The sequence below is a fragment of the Amblyraja radiata genome, chromosome 4 (assembly GCF_010909765.2).
Source record: "Amblyraja radiata isolate CabotCenter1 chromosome 4, sAmbRad1.1.pri, whole genome shotgun sequence".
In the NCBI taxonomy this organism is placed as follows: domain Eukaryota; kingdom Metazoa; phylum Chordata; class Chondrichthyes; order Rajiformes; family Rajidae; genus Amblyraja; species Amblyraja radiata.
This window is the reverse complement of record NC_045959.1, coordinates 103,856,344-103,876,833: the sequence shown is the minus strand read 5'-3', so window position 1 is coordinate 103,876,833 and position 20,490 is coordinate 103,856,344. Positions and strand designations below refer to the sequence as shown.

The window sequence follows — 20,490 nt, the reverse complement described above, 5'->3', positions numbered from 1 at the left end:
TGTCTGTTATCAATGTTAGGCCTACAAATTCAAACAATTCCCCGTCTTCATTGTGTAGCAAGGTACTGCAGATGCTGATTTACACCGAAGATGGACACAAAATGCTGGAGTAACTCAGTGGGTCTTGCGGCATCTCTGGAGAAAAGGAACAGGTGACATTTCGGTATGGGAACCTTCCTCAGACTGAAGTCAGGGGAGAGGGAGATACATAGATAAGGACGAGTAAGGTGTGAAAACGGGACAAAGGGGCTGCAGATCAAGGAAAATGCAGAATTAGATAGATTCTTGATTAGTACAGGTGTCGGAGGTTACGGGGAGAAGGCAGGAGAATGGGGTTAGGAGGGAGAGATAGATCAGCCATGATCAGATGGCAGAGTAGACTTGATGGGCTGAATGGCCTAATTCTATTCCATATGACCTTACATTGAGATTCTTTGTTTTGCATACAATACAAGTATGCAAAGAGTCGCCATGTAAAGAACACCGACAAAGTTACAAAAGTATTCAATATCGTCAGCATGTGAATATTTTACTCCTTTAGTGAAACAACTATTTTGAACTCAGTCTGAGCAGACACAAGTTTATACAGTTAGAAATCTCAACCCTTGAATGTTTTGCCTATTGCAATGCATCAAAGCATCCTTTCAACAGTTAAATTATTTTTTACAATTTTACCACCATCTTGACAAGTCACCATTGTGTACACACTGAGCTGCAGTAATTATGAATCAACTTGCTGCATTACATAATAATTTTCTTCACTGCTGTGCTTCAGCAGCTGATATTATTGAAGGTCTTCTGGGCCCAGCGTTATCTGCGGAGGGCGCTCAGCATCGCCAAGGACTGCTCTCACCCCAACCATGGACTGTTTACCCTCCTACCATCCGGGAGGCGCTACAGGTCTCTCCGTTGCCGAACCAGCAGGTCCAGGAACAGCTTCTTCCCGGCGGCTGTCACTCTACTCAACAACGTACCTCGGTGACTGCCAATCACCCCCCCACCCCCGGACACTTATTATCACTTATTATTATTTATTTAAATCATTTGCTATGTCGCTCTTCCAGGGAGATGCTAAATGCATTTCGTTGTCTCTGTACTGTACACTGACAATGACAATTAAAATTGAATCTGAATCTGAAGAATGATAGGTTACACATTAAATGCTAAGATTTTAGCTCTGCATTCAACATCATTGTGCCAGAGCTACTACACTCCAAACTCTCCCAGTTGACTGTGCCTGAACCCATCTGTCAGTGGATCATCAACTTCCTGACAGACAGGAAGCAGCGTGTGAGGCTGGGAAAGCACATCTCGGGCCCGCAGACCCTCAGCATATGAGCACCGCAAGGCTGCGTACTCTCCCCTCTCATCTACTCTCTCTACACCAACGACTGCACCTCCACTGACTCCTCTGTCAAGCTTCTCAAGTTTGCGGACGACACAACCCTGATTGGACTGATCCAGAATGGGGAGGAATCTGCCTACAGACAGGAAGTGACACAGCTGGAAGTGACCTAGTGCCATTGCAACAACCTGGAGCTCAATGCTCTTAAGACAGTGGAATTGATTGTAGACTTTAGAAGAGCTCCCCCTCCCCTCCCCCCACTCGCCATCAACAACACCACAGTCACATCTGTGGAGTCATTTAAGTTCCTTGGAACCATCATCTCCAAGGACCTTAAATGGGGGGCCACCATCGACTCCAGTCAAAAAGGCCCAACAGAGGATGTACTTCCTGCGGCAGCTGAGAAAACACAATCTGCCCCAAGCAATGATGGTCCAGTTTTATACTGCCATGGTAGAGTCTGTCTTCACCTTCTCCATCATGGTCTGGTTTGGCCAAGCACAACATATGGAGGCTGCAGCGCATCATTCGATTAGCCGAGAAGGTTGTTGGCTGAAACCTTCCCTCCATTGACGAACTGTACACTGCAATGGCCAGGAAGCGAGCGGGTAAGATCATCTCTGACCCCTCTCACCCTGGCCACAAACTCTTTGAAGCACTTCCCTCTGGAAGGCGACTCCGGACTGTCAAAGCTGCCACAGCCAGACATAAAAACAGCTTTTTTTCCACGAGTAGTAGCTCTACTCAACAGCCAAAAGTCTGTAGCCTCCTTTTGCTCTGGTATTTTATTTCATTCTTCGCATGTTTAAATTATAATGTTTTATTTTTAATTGTCTATCGTGTTTTTACTTGCGAGCAAAGCACCAAGGCAAATTCCTTGTATGTATAACCTTCTGAATTTTGTAGTCGGCAGGGCAGTACTCTGCATATCGCCAACTTGGACAATTTTACATTTTTACCAAGCCAATTAAACAAGCCAATTAACCTACAAACCTGTACGTCTTTGGAGTGTGGGAGGAAACCGAAGATCTCAGAGAAAACCCGCGCAGATCACGGGGAGAACGTGCAAACTCCATACAGACAGCACCCATAGTCAGGATCGAACCCGGGTCTCTGGCGCTGCATTTTGCTGTAAGGCAGCAACTCTACAGCTGTGCCACCGTGTACATACTTGGCTAATAAAATTCAATCAATTCAATAACTCCAGTCACAACAAGAAACTTTCATAAGCATTAGAGTCACAACTCTAATTGTTCATTTTCACCACGCACCTAATCACCCTGCACTGTCACTAACAGCTACAGGGCACACTGCTGTTGTTGGTGGCTGGCTTTCCAGCATCGTAGCTTTGAGATGCACTGAAAGAATGATTGTAGTAATGGTTACCGATGTTTATTTTAAAAATAATGTAAGTCGTAATTTTGTGTACAAAATCGTGAGAGGATTCGATCAGTTAAGGGCCTGTTTCCGTGCTGTATCTCTAACCTAAACTGAATTTAGACGTTTGAGTTTAGTTTATTGTCACGTGTACCGAGGTACGGTGAAAAGCTTTTGTTGCGTGATATCCAGAGGGGAAAGACGATACATGATTACAATCAGGCCATTTACAGCGAAGGATACATGATAAGGGTCTAACGTTTAGTGGAAGGTAAAGACAAATAAGAGTTTAATCTCCTAACAAGTTGGGTGGTCTGGGGGGTCACGTTTCAGTTGGACAAAGTTTTGTTTAGTTTTGTTTAGAGATATAGCGCGGAAACAGGCCCTTCGGCCCACCGAGTCCGTGCTGACCAGCGATCATCCCGTACACTAACGCTATACCACACACTACGAACTACCCAAGGCAATTAACCTACAAAACTGTATGTCTGTGGAGTGTGGGAGGAAACTGGAGCACCCACAGAAAACCCAGGCAGGTCAAGGGGAGAACGTACAAACTCCGTACAGACAGCACCCGTCGTCAGGATCGAACCTGAGTCTATGGCGCTGTAAGGCAGTAGCTCTACCGCCGCCACTTTGAAATAAGAATGAGGTCTCGCGCCAGAATGCCCGAACGGTTTTTGCCGCTGCAAGTAAGAATTTAATTGTTCTATCTGGGATATGTGACAACAAAACTCTCGTGACTCTTGACTTTTGACTTGATAGCTCGCTGGCACGTAAAGACTTTTGAATAGAGTGTCTGAAAGCTCTTCCATTAGGTAAGGGACTAGGAAAGTCCAGCCTTGCATGCTATGTCCCTGTATTTGAGTATAGGAGCAGGGTTTGAGTATAGGAGCAGGGAGGTTCTACTGCAGTTGTACAGGGTCTTGGTGAGACCACACCTGGAGTATTGCGTACAGTTTTGGTCTCCTAATCTGAGGAAAGACATTCTTGCCATAGAGGGAGTACAGAGAAGGTTCACCAGACTGATTCCTGGGATGGCAGGACTTTCATATGAAGAAAGACTGGATAGACTCGGCTTGTACATGCTAGAATTTAGAAGATTGAGGGGGGATCTTATAGAAACTTACAAAATTCTTAAGGGGTTGGACAGGCTAGATGCAGGAAGATTATTCCCGATGTTGGGGAAGTCCAGAACTAGGGGTCACAGTTTAAGGATACGAGGGCAGTCTTTTAGGACCGAGATGAGAAAATCATTTTTTACACAGAGAGCGGTGAATCTGTGGAATTCTCTGCCACAGAAGGTAGTTGAGGCCAGTTCATTGGCTATATTTAAGAGGGAGTTAGATATGGCCCTTGTGGCTAAAGGGATCAGGGGGTATGGAGAGAAGGCAGGTATGGGATACTGAGTGGGATGATCAGCCATGATCATATTGAATGGCGGTGCAGGCTCGAAGGGCCGAATGGCCTACTCCTGCACCTATTTTCTATTTTTCTATGTTTCTATGTCCCTGCCATCTTGTGCCAAGTCTTTAAGGTGCAAGTGTAGACATAAGAATCTGCAGATGCTGCTTCACAACAAAGAAAAACACAAAGTGCTGGAGTAACTCTCTGTCAGTCTACTTGATTCCCATGCATAGGAAGGAACTGCAGATGCTGATTTAAAACGCTGGAGTAACTCAGCGGGACAGGCAGCATCTCTGGAGAGAAGAAATGAGTGACATTTCATGTCGAGTTGAAGAAGGGTCTCGACCCGAAGCGTCACCCATTCCTTCTCTCCAGAAAAGCTGCCTGTCCCGCTGAGTTACTCCAGCATTTTGTGTCTATACTTGATTCCTGGGCCAATTTAAGATCTTCCAACACATTTCCAAGGCATTTACAACGGGAATGTTTTTGAAGTAGTGTCACTAGAGACTGAGTATTAAGTTCAAAAGTTCATCAGTCATAGCAGCAGAATTAGGCCATTCAGCCCATCAAGTCTACTCCGCCATTCAATCATGGCTGATCTATCTTTCCCTCTCAAACATATTCTCCTGCCTTCTTCCCATAACCCCTGACACCCTTACTAGCCAAGAACTTGTCAATCTCCACATTAAAAAAAATATCCATTGACTTGGCCTCCACAGCCTTCCACATGAATTCCACAGATTCACCACCTTCTGACTAAAGAAATTCCTCCTCATCTCCGCTCTAAAGGTACATCCTTTTATTCTGAGGCTGTGTGGCCTCTGGTCCTGGACTCTCCTACCAGTGGAAACATCCTCTCCACATCCACTCTAACCAGGCCTTTCACTATTTGGTAAGTTTCTATGAGGTTCCCCTCTCATTACAGAAGTGATCATTGCAAATCTATCCTCTAATCTTGAGTGTCTGTGGTCAATACTAGGCCTACACCTCAAACAATTCCCTGTCTTCATTGTCAGAGATCGCTGGTGTGCATTTATAACAATATTTGTTCAGAGCCCACACTTCCTGCATTTGATTATTGTACCCCTTAATAAGTGAAAAATTGGTTTTGAACAGTCGGAGCAGGCAGACGCTCTCACAGTTAGAAATCGCAGCCTCTGAAAGGACAATAGACAATAGGTGCAGGAATAGGCCATTCGGCCCTTCGTGCCAGCACCGCCATTCAATGTGATCATGGCTGATCATCCACAATCAGTACCCCGTTCCTGCCTTCTCCCCATATCCCCCGACTGCTATTTTTAAGAGCCCTATCTAGCTCTCTCTTGAAAGCATCCAGAGAACCAGCCTCCATCGCCCTCTGAGGCAGAGAATTCCACAGACTCACAACTCTCTGTGAGAAAAAGTGTTTCCTCGTCTCCGTTCTAAATGGCTTACTCCTTATTCTTAAACTGTGGCCCCTGGTTCTGGACTCGCCCAACATCGGGAACATGTTTCCTGCCTCTAGCGTGTCCAAACCCTTAACAATCTTATATGTTTCAATGAGATATCCTCTCATCCTTCTAAATTTTGGAAGGGGAGCGTTAATTTACCCGGATATACTCAAACTGCTTGATGGCACGTTCGGCCTTTCCAAGGTGCCACGGACGCGCCGCTCGCCCGAAGGCTCGTCGCTTGTCGCTACCGGGAGGGGCTGGAGGTGTCAGTCATGAGGAGCAAGGACCGGCAGGAGGGTGATCGGGGGGCAATGCCTCCAGCACCTTCAAGGTAGGCGCTCCCCGGGAACACAGAGATGGCCGGGCAAGGAGAGGAGATGGACGTCGGTTTGGCGGGAACTGCTCCAGTACATTGTGTGCGAGGGCCGACTGGACTTGGGACGGTGAATAATGGCGGCAAAACATGGCGCTGCCCACGTATGTGACACATGTGAAGAGAATTGCAGTGTGCAGTTGAAATGTGTCGGAAGGAACTGCAGATGCTGGTTTAAACCAAGGATAAACAGAAAATGTTGGAATAACTCAACGGGAAAGGCAGGATCTCTGGAGAGAAGGAATGGGAGACCCATCTTCAGACCTTTCTTCAGTCTGAAGAAGGGTCTCGACCCGAAGCGTCGCCCATTCCTTCGCTCCAGAGATGCTGCCTTTCCCACTGAGATACTCCAGCATTTTGCGTCTACCCACTGTGCAGTTGCATATGTGACAAATAAATCACCATTGACTATTGACTATTTCTCAAGAGAAGAATTGGAAATAACGGGAGATTCTACCTCACTGGAATCCTCCTGCTGGTTGATGATGGTCAGCGCGTCTTCAGCAGCTTGCCGCTTCGCATCGGCCACTGTGCGCTCCATCTTGGCCCTCTCCGTGGCAATCATGTCGTGGGCTTTCCGCTCCGCCTCCGACACGGCTTTCTGAAGCTCGGACATCGCCTGCCGCTTCACTTCATTCACCGCCTCCTCTGAAAAAATATGGAACGCCAAACAAGTTACACACAAACCAACCTCCCTTCCATCGACTCCATCCGCACCTCACGCTGTCATCTGGATACTTTCAAGAGAGAGCTAGATAGGGCTCTTAAAGATAGTGGAGTCAGGGGATATGGGGAGAAGGCAAGAACGGGGTACTGATTGTGGATGATCAGTCATGATCACATTGAATGGCGGTGCTGGCTCGAAGGGCCGAATGGCCTACTCCTGCACCTATTGTCTATTGCTATTGTTGACATAAGAATCTGCAGATGCTGCTTCACAACAAAGAAAAACACAAAAGTGCTGGAGTAACTCTCTGTGTCGGTCTACTTGATTCCCATGTGTAAGAAGGAACTGCAGATGCTGGTTTAAATCGAAGATAGACAGAAAAAGCTGGAGTAACTCAGCGGGACATGCAGCATCTCTGGAGAGAAGGAATGGGTGACATTCCGTGTTGAGCTGAAGAAGGGTCTCGACCTGAAGCTTCACCCATTCCTTCTCTCCACAGATGCTGCCCGTCCTGCTGAGTTACTCCAGCTTTTTGTGTCCATACTTGATTCCTAAACCAATTTAAGATCTTCCAACACATTTCCAAGGCATTTACAACAGGAATGTTTTTGAAGTAGTGTCCCTAGAGACTGAATATTAAGTTCAGTTCATCAATCATAGTAGCAGAATTCAGCCCACCAAGTTACACACAAACCAACCTCCTTTCCATCGACTCCATCCACACCTCACACTGCCATCGGCAAGGCCAGCAGCATAACCAAGGACGAGTCGCACTCTGGGTCTGGATACTTTCAAGAGAGAGCTTGATAGGGCTCTTAAAGATAGCGGTGTCAGGGGACATGGGGAGGAACGAGGTACTGATTGTGGATGATCAGCCATGATCACATTGAACGGTGGTGCTGGATAGAAGGGCCGAATGGCCTCATTCTGCACCTATTATCTATTGGCCACTCCCATCGGGCAAAAGGTGAAAACACACACTTCCAGATTCAGAGACAGTTTCTTCCCAGCTGTTATCAGGCAACTGAACCATCCTACCATCAACTAGAGAGCAGTGCTGAACTACCTCTTTGATGACCCTCAGACTATCCTTGATCGGACTTTGCTGGCTTTACCTTGCACTAAACGTTATTCCCTTATCATGTATCTGTACACTGTTAATGGATCAATTGTAATCATGTATTGTCTTTCCGCTGACTGGTCAGCACGCAACAAAAGCTTTTCACTGTACCTCGGTACACGTGACAATAAACTAAACCGAACTGAACGACAACTCAACTGAACAAAAGTGAAGTTAACACATCTGGCCCAAAACGTATTCATTCATTCATTCATTACTGGGAATTGGCTAAATAAAATATCTTTAGTTAACATTAACTGGTATAAATACAGAGATAGCACACTCACTTTAGTTTCAGTTTAGTCTATTGTCACATGCATCGAGGTACAGTGAAAAGCTTTTTGTTGCGTGCTATCCAGTCAGCGGAAAGAGAATACATAATTACAATCGAGCCATAGAGTGTACAGTGTATTTACAGTACATGGGAATAACGTTTAGTGCAAGGTAAAGCTATCCCCACAATTGCTTTTCTCCATTATAAATTCCCTCACTTATAATAGCAAAGTGACAATAATGAATGTGATATTTAATAGGACCTAATTATTTAGCTTGAATATTACACAAATTAACACTCTAATAGAACTGATTATGCTATATTTTTTTATGGATGTGATTCACTATCTATTTAATAATCCTTGTACCATTTTATTGACTTAATAAAACAAATGTATTTCAGAATTACTCGACTACCGTCAGTACAGAAAGTCCTGTTATAGCAAGTATTAAAATAGATTAAATATTCACAGCTGTGCATTTATTTATTGATTAGTTCAATCGTCAAGATGTAGGCAAGACGGCCAGAGTTAAATGGCCATTTCATGCTATAGGAGCTGGATTAGGCCATTTGGCCCATCAAGTCTAATCCACCATTCAATCATGGCTGATTGGTGGTCGTTAATCACGCTGGCACAGCGGTGGAGTTGCTGCCAGATAGCACCAGAGACCCGGGTTCGATCCTGACTACGGGTGCTGTCGGTACGTTCTCCCCGTGACCTGCGTGGGTTTTCTCCGAGATCTCCGGTTTCCTCCCACCCTCCAAAAAGGCACAGGTTTCTAGGTTAATTGGAAATTGTCCTCAGTGGGGTGTAGGATAGTGCTAGTGTACGGAGGTCAACAGTCGACGCCGACTCGGTGGGCCGAAGGGCCTGTTTTCACGCTGTACCTCTAAACTAAACTAAATTATCTTTCTCTCTCAACCCCATTTCTAACAGAGGTGGTGGTGGGCACTTTCTAATATCACTGCTGTCATTCTTTTTTTTAATATATATATTTTTTTAAATTAGAAGCATATGTACAAATATTGTAAATGACAATTTAATTACAGATTTCTTAAATAGCTTCAAATTTTTTTTAAAGAGTAAAGATAAAGGGAGAAATAATAATAATAATAATGGATGGGATTTATATAGCACCTTTCTAATACTCAAGGCGCTTTACATCGCATTATTCATTCACTCCTCAGTCACACTCGGTGGTGGTAAGCTACTTCTATAGCCACAGTTGCCCTGGGGCAGACTGACGGAAGCGTGGCTGCCAATCTGCGCCTACGGCCCCTCCGACCACCACCAATCACTCACACACATTCACACACAGGCAAAGGTGGGTGAAGTGTCTTGCCCAAGGACACAACGACAGTATGCACTCCAAGCGGGATTCGAACCGGCTACCTTCCGGTTGCCAGCCGAACACTTAGCCCATTGTGCCATCTGTCGTCCCGAAAGAGATGAGAGAAAGTAATAGAGAGAGAAGAAGAAGAGAAAAGAAAAAGGAGACGCAGAGAGAAACTACCAGTGACAAGATTATGGAGATAGATCCGGGAACTGTTGAGTGTAACTGTTCATCCAATCCCAAACTCAGGTTTCAACCCTGATTCTGTGTTAAACCAATTTACCTTTTCAAATATTCAATAAATGGAGACCATATTCTAACAAAAAGTTCTGGTTTGTCAATTAAGACAAGTTTTATTTTTTCCAAATGCAAGGTCTCAGTCATTTCCGTAACCCACATTCTAATTGTGGGGGCTGTCACTGTCACTAGACTTGATGGGCCGAATGGCCTAATTCTGCTCCTATCACTTATGTCCTTATGACATACAATCCCCTTTTGGAAGTGTATTGGCAAATTGTTTTTCATCATTGGATCTAAATGTTGAAATTCCTTGTCAAACTTTTGAGTGTACCTTCACTAGAATGACAACAGTGATATAAGATACAGTGGTGAAGGTACACAAATTGTCCTCACTGGGGTGTAGGATAGTGCTAGTGTACGGAGGTCAACAGTCGACGCCGACTCGGTGGGCCGAAGGGCCTGTTTTCACGCTGTACCTCTAAACTAAACTAAATTATCTTTCTCTCTCAACCCCATTTCTAACGGAGGTGGTGGTGGGCACTTTCTTATATCACTGCTGTCATTCTGGTGAAGGAAGTTTGACAAGGAATTTCAACATTTAGATCCAATGATGAAAAACAATTGCCAATACATTTCCAAAAGGGGATTGTTAAGGACATAAGTGATAGGAGCAGAATTAGGCCATTCGGCCCCATCAAGTCTAGTCCGCCATTCAATCATGGCCGATCTATCTCTCCCTCCTCACTCCATTCTCCTGACTTCTCCCCAGAACCCCTCACACCAGTCCTAATCAAGAATCTATCTATCTCTGCCTTAAAAATATCCACTAACTTGGCCTCTGTGGCATGGAGGGAGGCCACAAGTAGAGTCCTGGCTATATCCCCGTAAAATCTTCTCTGTACTCGAGTCGCCTGAGAGAATAACTGCTATGCTTGTTGCAAACTCGCTGGAGTTTATTAGGTTGAAGGGGGAACCTCATTGAAACTTACAGAATAATAAAAGGCATAGATAGAGTGGGATGTGGAAAGGATGTTTCCAATGGTGGGAGAGTCTAGGACCAGAGGTCACAGCCTCAGAATTAAAGGGCACTCTTTTAAAAAAAGAGGTGAGGAGGAACTTATTTCGTCAGAGGGTGGAGCTCATTGCCACAGAGGGCTATTGAGGCCAAGTCAGTGGACATCTTTAAGGCATAAATAGATAAGTTTTTGATTAGAACGGGTGTCGAGGGTTATGGGGAGAAGGCAGGAAAATGGGATGAGATGGCAGAGATCTAGCAATGATTGAATGGCGGAGTCGATTTGATGGACCGAATGGCCTAATTCTTCTCCTATAACGTGTGAACTTGTGAAACTATATGCTCTTCAGGCATTGATGGAAATGAATGTTCCTGGTGGGCAGCAATTGAGATGAGATCCTTTGTTCTGGACTGTGCAGATGGTTGAAGGAACTGCACTCCTCCAGGACAGTGTGGACTCTCCCAACCTTGCAGCACAGTAACGCAGCAGTAGAGTCGCTGCCTTACAGCGCCAGAGACGCCGGGTTCGATACTGATAACGGGTGCTTGTTTGAGCGGATTCTGTACGTTCTCCCAGTGACCGCGTGGGCTTTCTCTGGTTGCTCAGGTTTCCTCCCACATTTCAAAGACAAGCCAGTTTGTAGGTTCCCGTAAAGTTCCCGGCAATGGAGACGCACCTGCGTCGAAGACGCGGCCCCCATTTTGAGTCTCCAAATTTTGAAAAATTTAAAAAAACAGACATTCGCCGTGGTGGCGGCCATTTCCATTCGCCGTGGTGAAACGCTTCCTAAAGGCCAGGGGTGTCAAACTCCTGCGGATCGGCTGCATCAGATCCGCGAAGGATTCCGATCCGGCCCGCGGGATGATTTCCCCGATGCCAGAGCGGGCATGAAGTCACATTTTGCCCGTGAACTAAAATGAGGTAACTAATGACACACCTGGTATAGGCCTATGAACAGCCTAGCCTTCGGCCTTCAAGACACAGGTAATTATTCGGGCCTTATTTTAGGGTATAAAATAGCGTCTTCATTGCCGGGAAATACGGTAATTGGCTTCTGTAAATTGCCTCTATTGTGTAGGATGTGAAAGTGATCTAACATAGATCTAAAGTACAGGTGACTGGTGGTCAGCGTGGACTCGGTGGGCCAAAGGGCCTGTTTCTTTGCTGTATCTCTGTATCTCTAAAACTACTTGAACGTTACCGAGGTCTTACTGATTACAGATGTGGACTGCTTCATTTACCCAGGACTTGCAAAATATGTCTGATAATAGGCCTATCCGATCTCCCGGTTGCCAAACTCCTTTTCAATTTCAAACAAATTCAATTAAATTAAAATTGAATCTGAATCCTAAACTCCCCTTCCCATTCCAGCACAGAACTTTCTGTCCTAGGCCTCCTCCATTATCAGAGTGAGGCTAAACGCAAATGGGAGGAACAGCGTCTCATATTTTGCTTGGGCAGCTTACAGCCCAGTGGTATGAATATTGATTTATCTAACAAAGTTACCCTTGATTCACCCCCCTCTCTCCGTCCCTCCCCCACCCAGCTTCAAAGTCGTCTTTGTTGAGTCTCATTGCCTCTACCCGTTTACACCTAGGCCACAACTAAAAATGGCCTGTTTCCTTTACCACCTTTATTTGTTTGCTTATCTTCCATTCATTTGTTCTACATCTCTCTATATCACCGCCCATATCTCTCATTTCCCTTTCCCCCTAACTCTCAGTCTGAAGAAGGGTCTCGGCCCAAAACGTCACCTTTTCCTTTTCTCCAGAGATGCTGCCTGACCCGCTGAGTTACTCCAGCTTTTGTGTGCCTATCTTCGGTTTAAACCAGCATCTGCAGTTCTTTCCTACACACACTCATACCAAAGTTGATAATCATTTCTGCACAGTGTGCACTGTGGTGCTGCCTTTGTTCAAGCAAGCTTGGCATAATACATTCATATCACAGACTAAAATTCACACTTTTTAAACATACATCCACTAGACGTAATACTCTTTCAGATCTAGTGATCCTCTCCTCATTTCATTACAAAATGGTACACATTGTACAGAAATATTACGTAAACGGATACTTCAATTAAATACAGACAATATACGCAATTATATTCACAGTGCACATGAATTTTGCACCACTTTTCAACATACGCAAATATGAATTTAGTCTACACATTCAAGAACGCTATTTTTTTAAAAAGACAGCTAGGTTCCTCTAATCTGTCAACTTGATGGTAAATATTCAAGGTGAATTGGAATTTTCACTCAACAGCAAAAACCAGAAAACAATTTTGCTTACGATCAGAACAGTAGCTTGACTAATTGTCTATGTAAATCAGGCAATTTATATTAAAATTATGCATTTCTTTTTGAGCCTCGCTAGCACATGGGATTAGTAAAGAGATTTGGTGGGCTGTCGATAATGTGCCTGCATAATTCCTGCAAATTATAAATAGGCATTTCACTTTCCTTTAAAAACGGCGAAACGACTGCTCCATACATCGGCAAAGTCTCGTTTTCCTAAATAAACTAAATTAGCCATGTGCCGCTCTCCGCCACTTTACGAAATTTAAAGAAAAAATAATAATGTCAGTCCATTGTCCGACTGATTTGCGCTGTAAATACGGACTATTCTAGGTATGCACATTAGCTGTCATACTAAAAAAGATTTAAACTATTTATCGTCGAAGGAAAGGCAATATAAATAGAAATGAATGCAGAAGCGTCTGATTATACGGCTACCTTAGCATCATCGGTATGCATAAAATTACTGTGAAAAGGGCATATTAACACACCACAGTAGTCCTCCACCGGGTGTAAACATTCACCGTCACGCACGTACAAGATAAATATTTTAGAGGCAAGATTGTTTTATTGTCGTATGTACCGAAACGGAACACTGAAACTCTTACTTACGGCAGCACCGCAACAAGGTGCAGAAATTGCAAGCATATTTATGTTTCCTTTCCCAATTCTACAAGCCTCAAGCACGGCACGGTGGCGCAGCGGTAGAGTTGCTGCCTTACAGCGTCAGAGACCCGGGTCCATCCCGACTATGGGTGCTTGTCTGTACGGAGTTCGTACGTTCTCCCCCCCTGTGGGGTTTTCTCCGAGATCTTCGGTTTCCTCCCACACTCCAAAGGCGTACATGGTTTGTAGGTTAATTGGCATGGTGTAAATGTAAATTGTTCGCAGTGTGTGTGTGTAAGATGGTGTTAGTGTGCGGGGATCGCTGGGAGGCGCAGACCCAGTGGGCCAAAGGGCCTGTTTTGGGTGCTATCTCTAAACTATAACATTAGATAGAGCTCTTAAAGATAGCTGAGTCAGGGGACATGGGGAAAAGGCAGGAACTGGGTACTGCATGTGGATGATCAGCCATGATCACAGTGAATGGCGGTGCTGGCTCAAAGGGCCGAATGGCCTACTCCTGCACCTATCGTCTATTATCTAAAAACTAAGCCTGTGTTGCCACCTCCCTCCCTTGAAAGTGACAATTCATGAAAGTAATGAAAGTTTTCTCGCGCTCGATGCAAAGCTGACATGTTTCACTTGCAAGTCGTGGCAAGCTGTTCAAAATAGTTATCAGCTAACCAAGCAGAGACCGACCCTAGAACGGGGGACCTCATGATCCGAAATGGCGTGGAGCTACGCCAGATGGTGGTGATACTCAATGAGCCATCAGAGAAATGTAGATGTAGATTATTGGGCGATAAATTAAAAATGTAATTTATGACAGTTTATGTTTCTTCATCTCGCAGAGTGTGAAATGGTAATTGTCTAGCTATCTTTTCAATGGGTTATTTCACAGTTTTTAGTTCGACTCTATATATCATATGAATAATACGTACACCTTCGAGACATGGACAAAGACCACCTGGGATATTGCTAAAGGCTTGTTCCCCCCCCCCATAAAGAGACACACAAATGATCCTGCCTCGTTTCACAGAATGACAAGTCCCAAAACAAACACATCCTCAGCTCTTTGTCTAAAAGCCGCAGCATTAAGAAACTTTGTATACAGGGAGACTGCATACAAAAAGGTAATTGGATTGGAATTAGCACAAAGGAAGCAGTGAAAAATAAAGGAGACACCGAGATAAGTATTCCAGATAATTTTCTCTGACAAATGAAATTGACCTCTGCAGCAAAAAAAGGGCCCAATTCACCACCGTCAGTCCGCCTAGGCCTACGCGATCTCCTGGATGCTTAGCACTTTAACTCCCCCTTCCCATTCCAACAGTGGCCTTTCTGTCCTGGGCCTCCTCCACTGTCTGGGTGAGGCCCAAAGCAAATTGGAGGAACAGCACCTCATATTTCACTTGGGCAGTGGGATGAATGTTGACGTCTCTGATTTCAAGTAACCCTTGTTTTCCCTCTCTCTCCATCCCTCCCCCATCCTAGTTCTGTGACCAGTCTGACTGTCCCCTTGATTAATTTTTACCTCTGTGAGGTTCGTTGTCACCTTCTCCTAGCTAACAATCCAAAAAAAGGCAGGCAGTATCATCGAGGACCCACCCTGGCCACACACTAGGATAGAACTAGTGTTCGGATGATCACTGGTCGTCGTGGACTCGGTGGAAGGAGGGGCCCGTTGCCACGATGTATATTTAAAGTAAACTAGAGTGAACTAATAATAATAATAATAATAATAATAAATTTTATTTATGGGCGCCTTTCAAGAGTCTCAAGGACACCTTACAAAAATTGAGCATGTAGAGGAAAAACATGTAAGGGGAATGAAATAAATAGTAGAGACATGACTAGTACACAAAGTAAAGACAGAATTCAATACAAAACACAGTATGAGGCAGTTAATGCACAGATGAAAAGGGACGGGGACGTGGGGCTAAGGATAGGCAGAGGAACTAAACACACTTGCCCATAAAATACTCTTTTCTCCCTAACATTTAAACCATTAAGACACAAAAAGCTGGAGTAACTCAGCGGGACAGGCAGCATCTCTGGAGAAAAGGAATGGGTGACGTTTCGGATCGAGATCCGTCTTCAGTCTCCACCCGAAACCTTCTTACATATTTAAACCATAATTTCTCTTTGAAAATCTAATGCAATCCAATAAAATTAATAGAACTGGATAAATCAACAACATAATGTATAATATATGGCAGAATAAAGACTCCTTAATCTCTATTACAATGAAATGTAACATGACTGTTTTGTGGGGATGCAAGGTTATTCACACAAGCTACTGGAGGAACTCGGCAGATCAGGCAGCATCTGCTGAGTGAATGGAGAAACCATGCATCGGGTCTGGACCATTCTACAGACCCAAAATTCTTCCAGCACATTATATTTTGCTCAAGATTCCGACATGCATAGTCCCTTGTGTTTCAACAATAAAACACATTGTATCTTGCACTATACATTGTTCACCTCACCCTGTAGCTGTAAACTGTAAACAGCTTGATTGAAACAGAGAAACATAGAAAATGGGTGCAGGAGGAGGCCATTCGGTCCTTCGAGCCAGCACCACCATTCATTGTGATCATGGCTGATCGTCCCCTATCAATAACCCGTGCCTGCCTTCTCCCCATATCCCTTGATTCCACTAGCCCCTAGAGCTCTAAGTAACTCTCTCTTAAATCCATCCAGTGATTTGGCCTCCACTGCCCTCTGTGGCAGGGAATTCCACAAAGTCACAACTCTCTGGGTGAAAACATTTTTTTCTCACCTCAGCTTGAATTGGCCTCCCCTTTATTCGAAGGTTGTGGCCCCTGGTTCTGGACTCGCCCAACATTGGGAACATTTTTCCTGCATCTCGCTTGTCCAGTCCTTTTATAATTTTATATGTTTCTACAAGATGCCCCTCATCCTTCTAAACTCCAATGAATGCAAGCCTAGTCTTATCAATCTTTCCTCATATGACAGTCCCGCCATCCCAGGGATCAACCTCGTGAACCAACGCTGCACTGCCTCAATCACAAGGATGTCCTTCCTCAAATTAGGAGACCAAAAATGTACACAATACTCCAGATGTGGTCTCACCAGAGCCCTATACAACTGCAGAATAACCTCTCTACTCCTATACTGAAATCCTCTTGTTATGAAGGCCAACATTCCATTAGCTTTCTTTAATTGCAATCTTGCAATCATGTATTGTCTTTCCGCTGACTGGTTAGCATGCAACAAAAGCTTTTCACTGTACCTCGTTCCACATGACAATAAACTAAACTAAATCAGAATACTTATACTATAGTGAGCAGAGGTATATGTTTGATCTTGGAAGTGATAACAGAGAAATTATCTGTTGAGTGATTACAGCATTTTCCAATTTTCAGCATCTGCATTCTTTTGAATTTAAAACAAAAAGATTACCTTCTGTTGAATCTGGTTTTAGTTTAGTTTAGAGATACAGCGCAGAAACAGGTCCTTCGGCCCATCGAGCCCCCCCCCCCCCCCCCCCGGCACACTAATACTACCCTACACACACTAGGGACAATTTCACAATTAAACCAAGCCAATTAACCTACAAACCTGTATGTCTTTGGAGTGTGGGAGGAAACCGAAGATCTTGGAGAAAACCCACGCAGGTCACAGGGAGAACGTACAAACTCCATACAGACTGCACCCGTAGTCAGGATCGAACCCGGGTCTCTGGCGCTGCAAGGCAGCAAATCTACCGCTGCACCATCGTGCCATAGGGGAAAACACACTGAAAGCATGACCTAAAGTGGAGTGGGTAAGATTATGTGGGGTACTTTGCTATTAACAACAATGCCAACATGCTCACGCTATTTCTGAAACCAAATGATCACAAATAAGATTTGGGGATCATAAGTTGAACTTGACCACCTGTCTCAAGCTTTAGAGGATCCATACTGAGTTTGTCCTTCAACTAATCCCACTTCCTCCAAGTCAAAGGCGTAGCTTTGGGCACTCGCATGGGCCCCACCTATGCCTGACTCTTTGTAGGGTATGTCGAACAATCACTGTTCCAGGCGTACATTGGCTCGATCCCTGAACTCTACCTCCGCTACATTGACAACTGCATTGGTGCTACCTCCTGCACCCATGCAGAACTCACTGACTTCATCAACTTCACGTCCTGCACTCAAATTCACTTGGACCATGTCAATAGACAATAGACAATAGGTGCAGGAGTAGGCCATTCGGCTCTTCAATGTGATCATGGCTGATCATCCCCTGATCATCAGTACCCTGTTCCTGCCTTCTCCCCATATTCCCTGACTCCGCTATTTTTAAGAGCCTATCCAGCTCTCTCTTGAAAGCATCCAGAGAACCTGCCTCCACCGCCCTCTGAGGCAGAGAATTCCACAGACTCACCACTCTCCGTTCTAAATTGCTTACTCCTTATTCTTAAAGGAGATGTCCTACATCTCCCTACCATTTCTAGATCTCATCGTCTCCATCACAGGAGACAGACCATTGACTGACACCTATTACAAACCCACTGACTCCCATAGTTATCTAGACTACACTTCTTCCCACCCTGCTTCCTGTAAAGACTCTATCCCCTACTCCCAATTCCTCCGTCTACTACGCATCTGCGCCCTGGATGAGCTGCAGATGCTGTTTAACACTGAAGATAAACACAAAATCTGGAGTAACTCAGCGGGACAGGCACCATCTCTGGAGAGAAGGAATTATAATAGATGTTAGTCGATAGTCTATCTCTTGATTATTACGGGTGTCAGGGATTATGGGGGGAAGGCAGAGAATTGGGTTAGGAGGGAGAGATAGATCAGCCATGATTGAATGATGGAGTAGACAATGGCCTACTTCTGCTCCTATCACTTATGACCTCATGTGATGGTAAGATCAAGAAACGGAAGGAGGTGTTGGAGGGAGTTGGTCCAGGTGAATTTGAGTGCAGGATAGAAATTAGTAGTGAAGTTAATGAAGTCCGTGAGTTCTTCTCTCCTTCTCTCCAGAGATGCTGCCTGTCCTGCTGAGTTACTCCTGCATTTTGTGTCTATCTTAGGACTGTTATGTTGGTCTGGCTTGAGAAATCAATAATATTCTCATATCATGGGCAGCTGGGCATCATCGCTTCATCAATATCCCCCAAAAGGATCACCTGAGATGGTTACATTAATACCAATCCATTGGTTGGGGGGGGAGCCTGGGTAAACCTAAACGTCCCGAAGTTCATCAAAACGCACGCAAAGTGCTGGAGTAACTCAGCGGGTCAGGCGGCAACTCTGGAGAACATAGATGGTAGACGTTTCAGGACCGTACCCTTCTTCAGACTCGGAGAAGCTGTCTGACCTATTGAGTTACTCCAATGCAAACTCCAGAGGTGCCGCCCGACCCACAGAGTTCCCCCAGCACTTTGTGTTTTTTTGCATGGGAATTCTGTCCCTATGCTCATGGAGGGTTCAGATTGGTCTTGGTTGGGTCAGGTTTAGGTTGTGTGCATTTTAATTTTATTCCTAAAGCATTCCCCAGATTGTAAATATCACTAACTTTACTGTGAGGACACTGACAAAAGTTTAGTTTAGTTCAGTTTAGAGACACAGTGTGGAAACAGGTCCTTCGGCCCACTGAGTCCCACTGCACTGACCAGTGATCCCCGCACATTAACCACAGTAATACCAGATACCCGGGTTCGATCCTGGCCACAGGTGCTACTCTGTACCGAATTTGTACGTTCTCCCCGTGACCTGCTTGGTTTACGCCAAGATCTTCGGTTTCTTCCCACACTCCAAAGACGTACAGGTTTGTAGGTTAATTGGCTTGCTGAAAATGCGTGTAGGATAGTGTTAGTGTGCGGGGATCACTGGTCGGTGCGGACTCGGTGGGCCGAAGGGCCTGTTTCCGTGCTGTATCTCTAAACTCAACTAAAACAAAATATATGTACACACACACATGCTTTTCGCAACCAACCCTGTCCCCACCCATTTCCAGAGAAATATTTACCAGCTTTTTTCCATATTTCCTCTGGCAAATGGCCAGGTGGCCTGTGAAGGAACTCCCGATGGGAATCTGGAGAGGAAAATAAATATATTGTGAGCACATCTATTTCTGGGTAACTTTATGCATCTTTACAGAGGCTCACTCTTCAGTCAGAAGCTTTACAGGACAAGTGAAAGTGTGGACTGTGGCAAGCATGTTACAGTCAATGTCACCCAAGGGCCCAGAGTGTTTTATTGTCATATGTCCCAGACAGAACAATGACATTCTTAATTGCAGCAGCACAACAGAATATGTGAACATAGTGCACTGTAAACAATATAATAAAGGAAAACAAGTTATATATATTTAGGAGCCATTCTTACTTAGGCTAGTTACTGTTGGCATATTCTTACTTAAACATCATCAAAGACCCACACCACCCTGGCCACACATTCATCTCTCCACTGCCATCGGGGAGAAGGTACAGGAGCTTGAAATCTGGAACATCCAGGTTCAGGAACAGCTACTTCCCCACAGCCATCAGGCTATTAAACACAACATCAAACAAATACCAGTCTATTATTACTATTGCACTTTATCTGTTTATTTATTGTGTATATGTATATATATGGTCTATGGTATATAGACACACTGAACTTTTATCTCCTGTTCTGTATTATGTTTACATATTCTGTTGTGCTGCAGTAAGCAAGAATGTCATTGTCCTATCTGGGACACATGACAATAAAACTCTCTTGACTCTCTAGTTACTGTTGCTATCGGCTATGTACATTCACTCCTCCCTGCTTGTGTCCTAATGGCAATGGAAAGCTGAAGCTTGGAATAGTTTGAAATTGCCATGACATATATAAATAACCGTATATATATATACATTACACACACACACACATATATATATGTAATATAACATCCTATTATTATTAATGTTTAGTGTTTTCGGAGTCATTCGTAACTGTCACTGTATGTCATGTTGTTACTTGTGGGCGGAGCACCAAGGCAAATTCCTTGTATGT

The 20,490-nt window shown here is 44.5% G+C and overlaps 1 protein-coding gene across 10 annotated transcripts in view; it reads right to left on the bottom strand.

Annotated features, from left to right (window-relative positions):
- The window catches only part of runx1t1 (RUNX1 partner transcriptional co-repressor 1), a 156,248-nt gene that overhangs the window by 10,175 nt on the left and 125,583 nt on the right, over nucleotides 1–20,490 (bottom strand). For 9 of the 10 annotated variants that reach the window (XM_033020139.1, XM_033020138.1, XM_033020140.1 and 6 more), the window contains 2 exons: nucleotides 19,481–19,546; nucleotides 6,390–6,583 (listed from right to left, as the gene is read on the bottom strand). In XM_033020139.1, the coding sequence (XP_032876030.1) occupies nucleotides 6,390–6,583; nucleotides 19,481–19,546 (260 nt within the window). The remainder of the gene's footprint in view (nucleotides 1–6,389; nucleotides 6,584–19,480; nucleotides 19,547–20,490) is intronic. The other variant, XM_033020133.1, reaches the window with a different exon arrangement.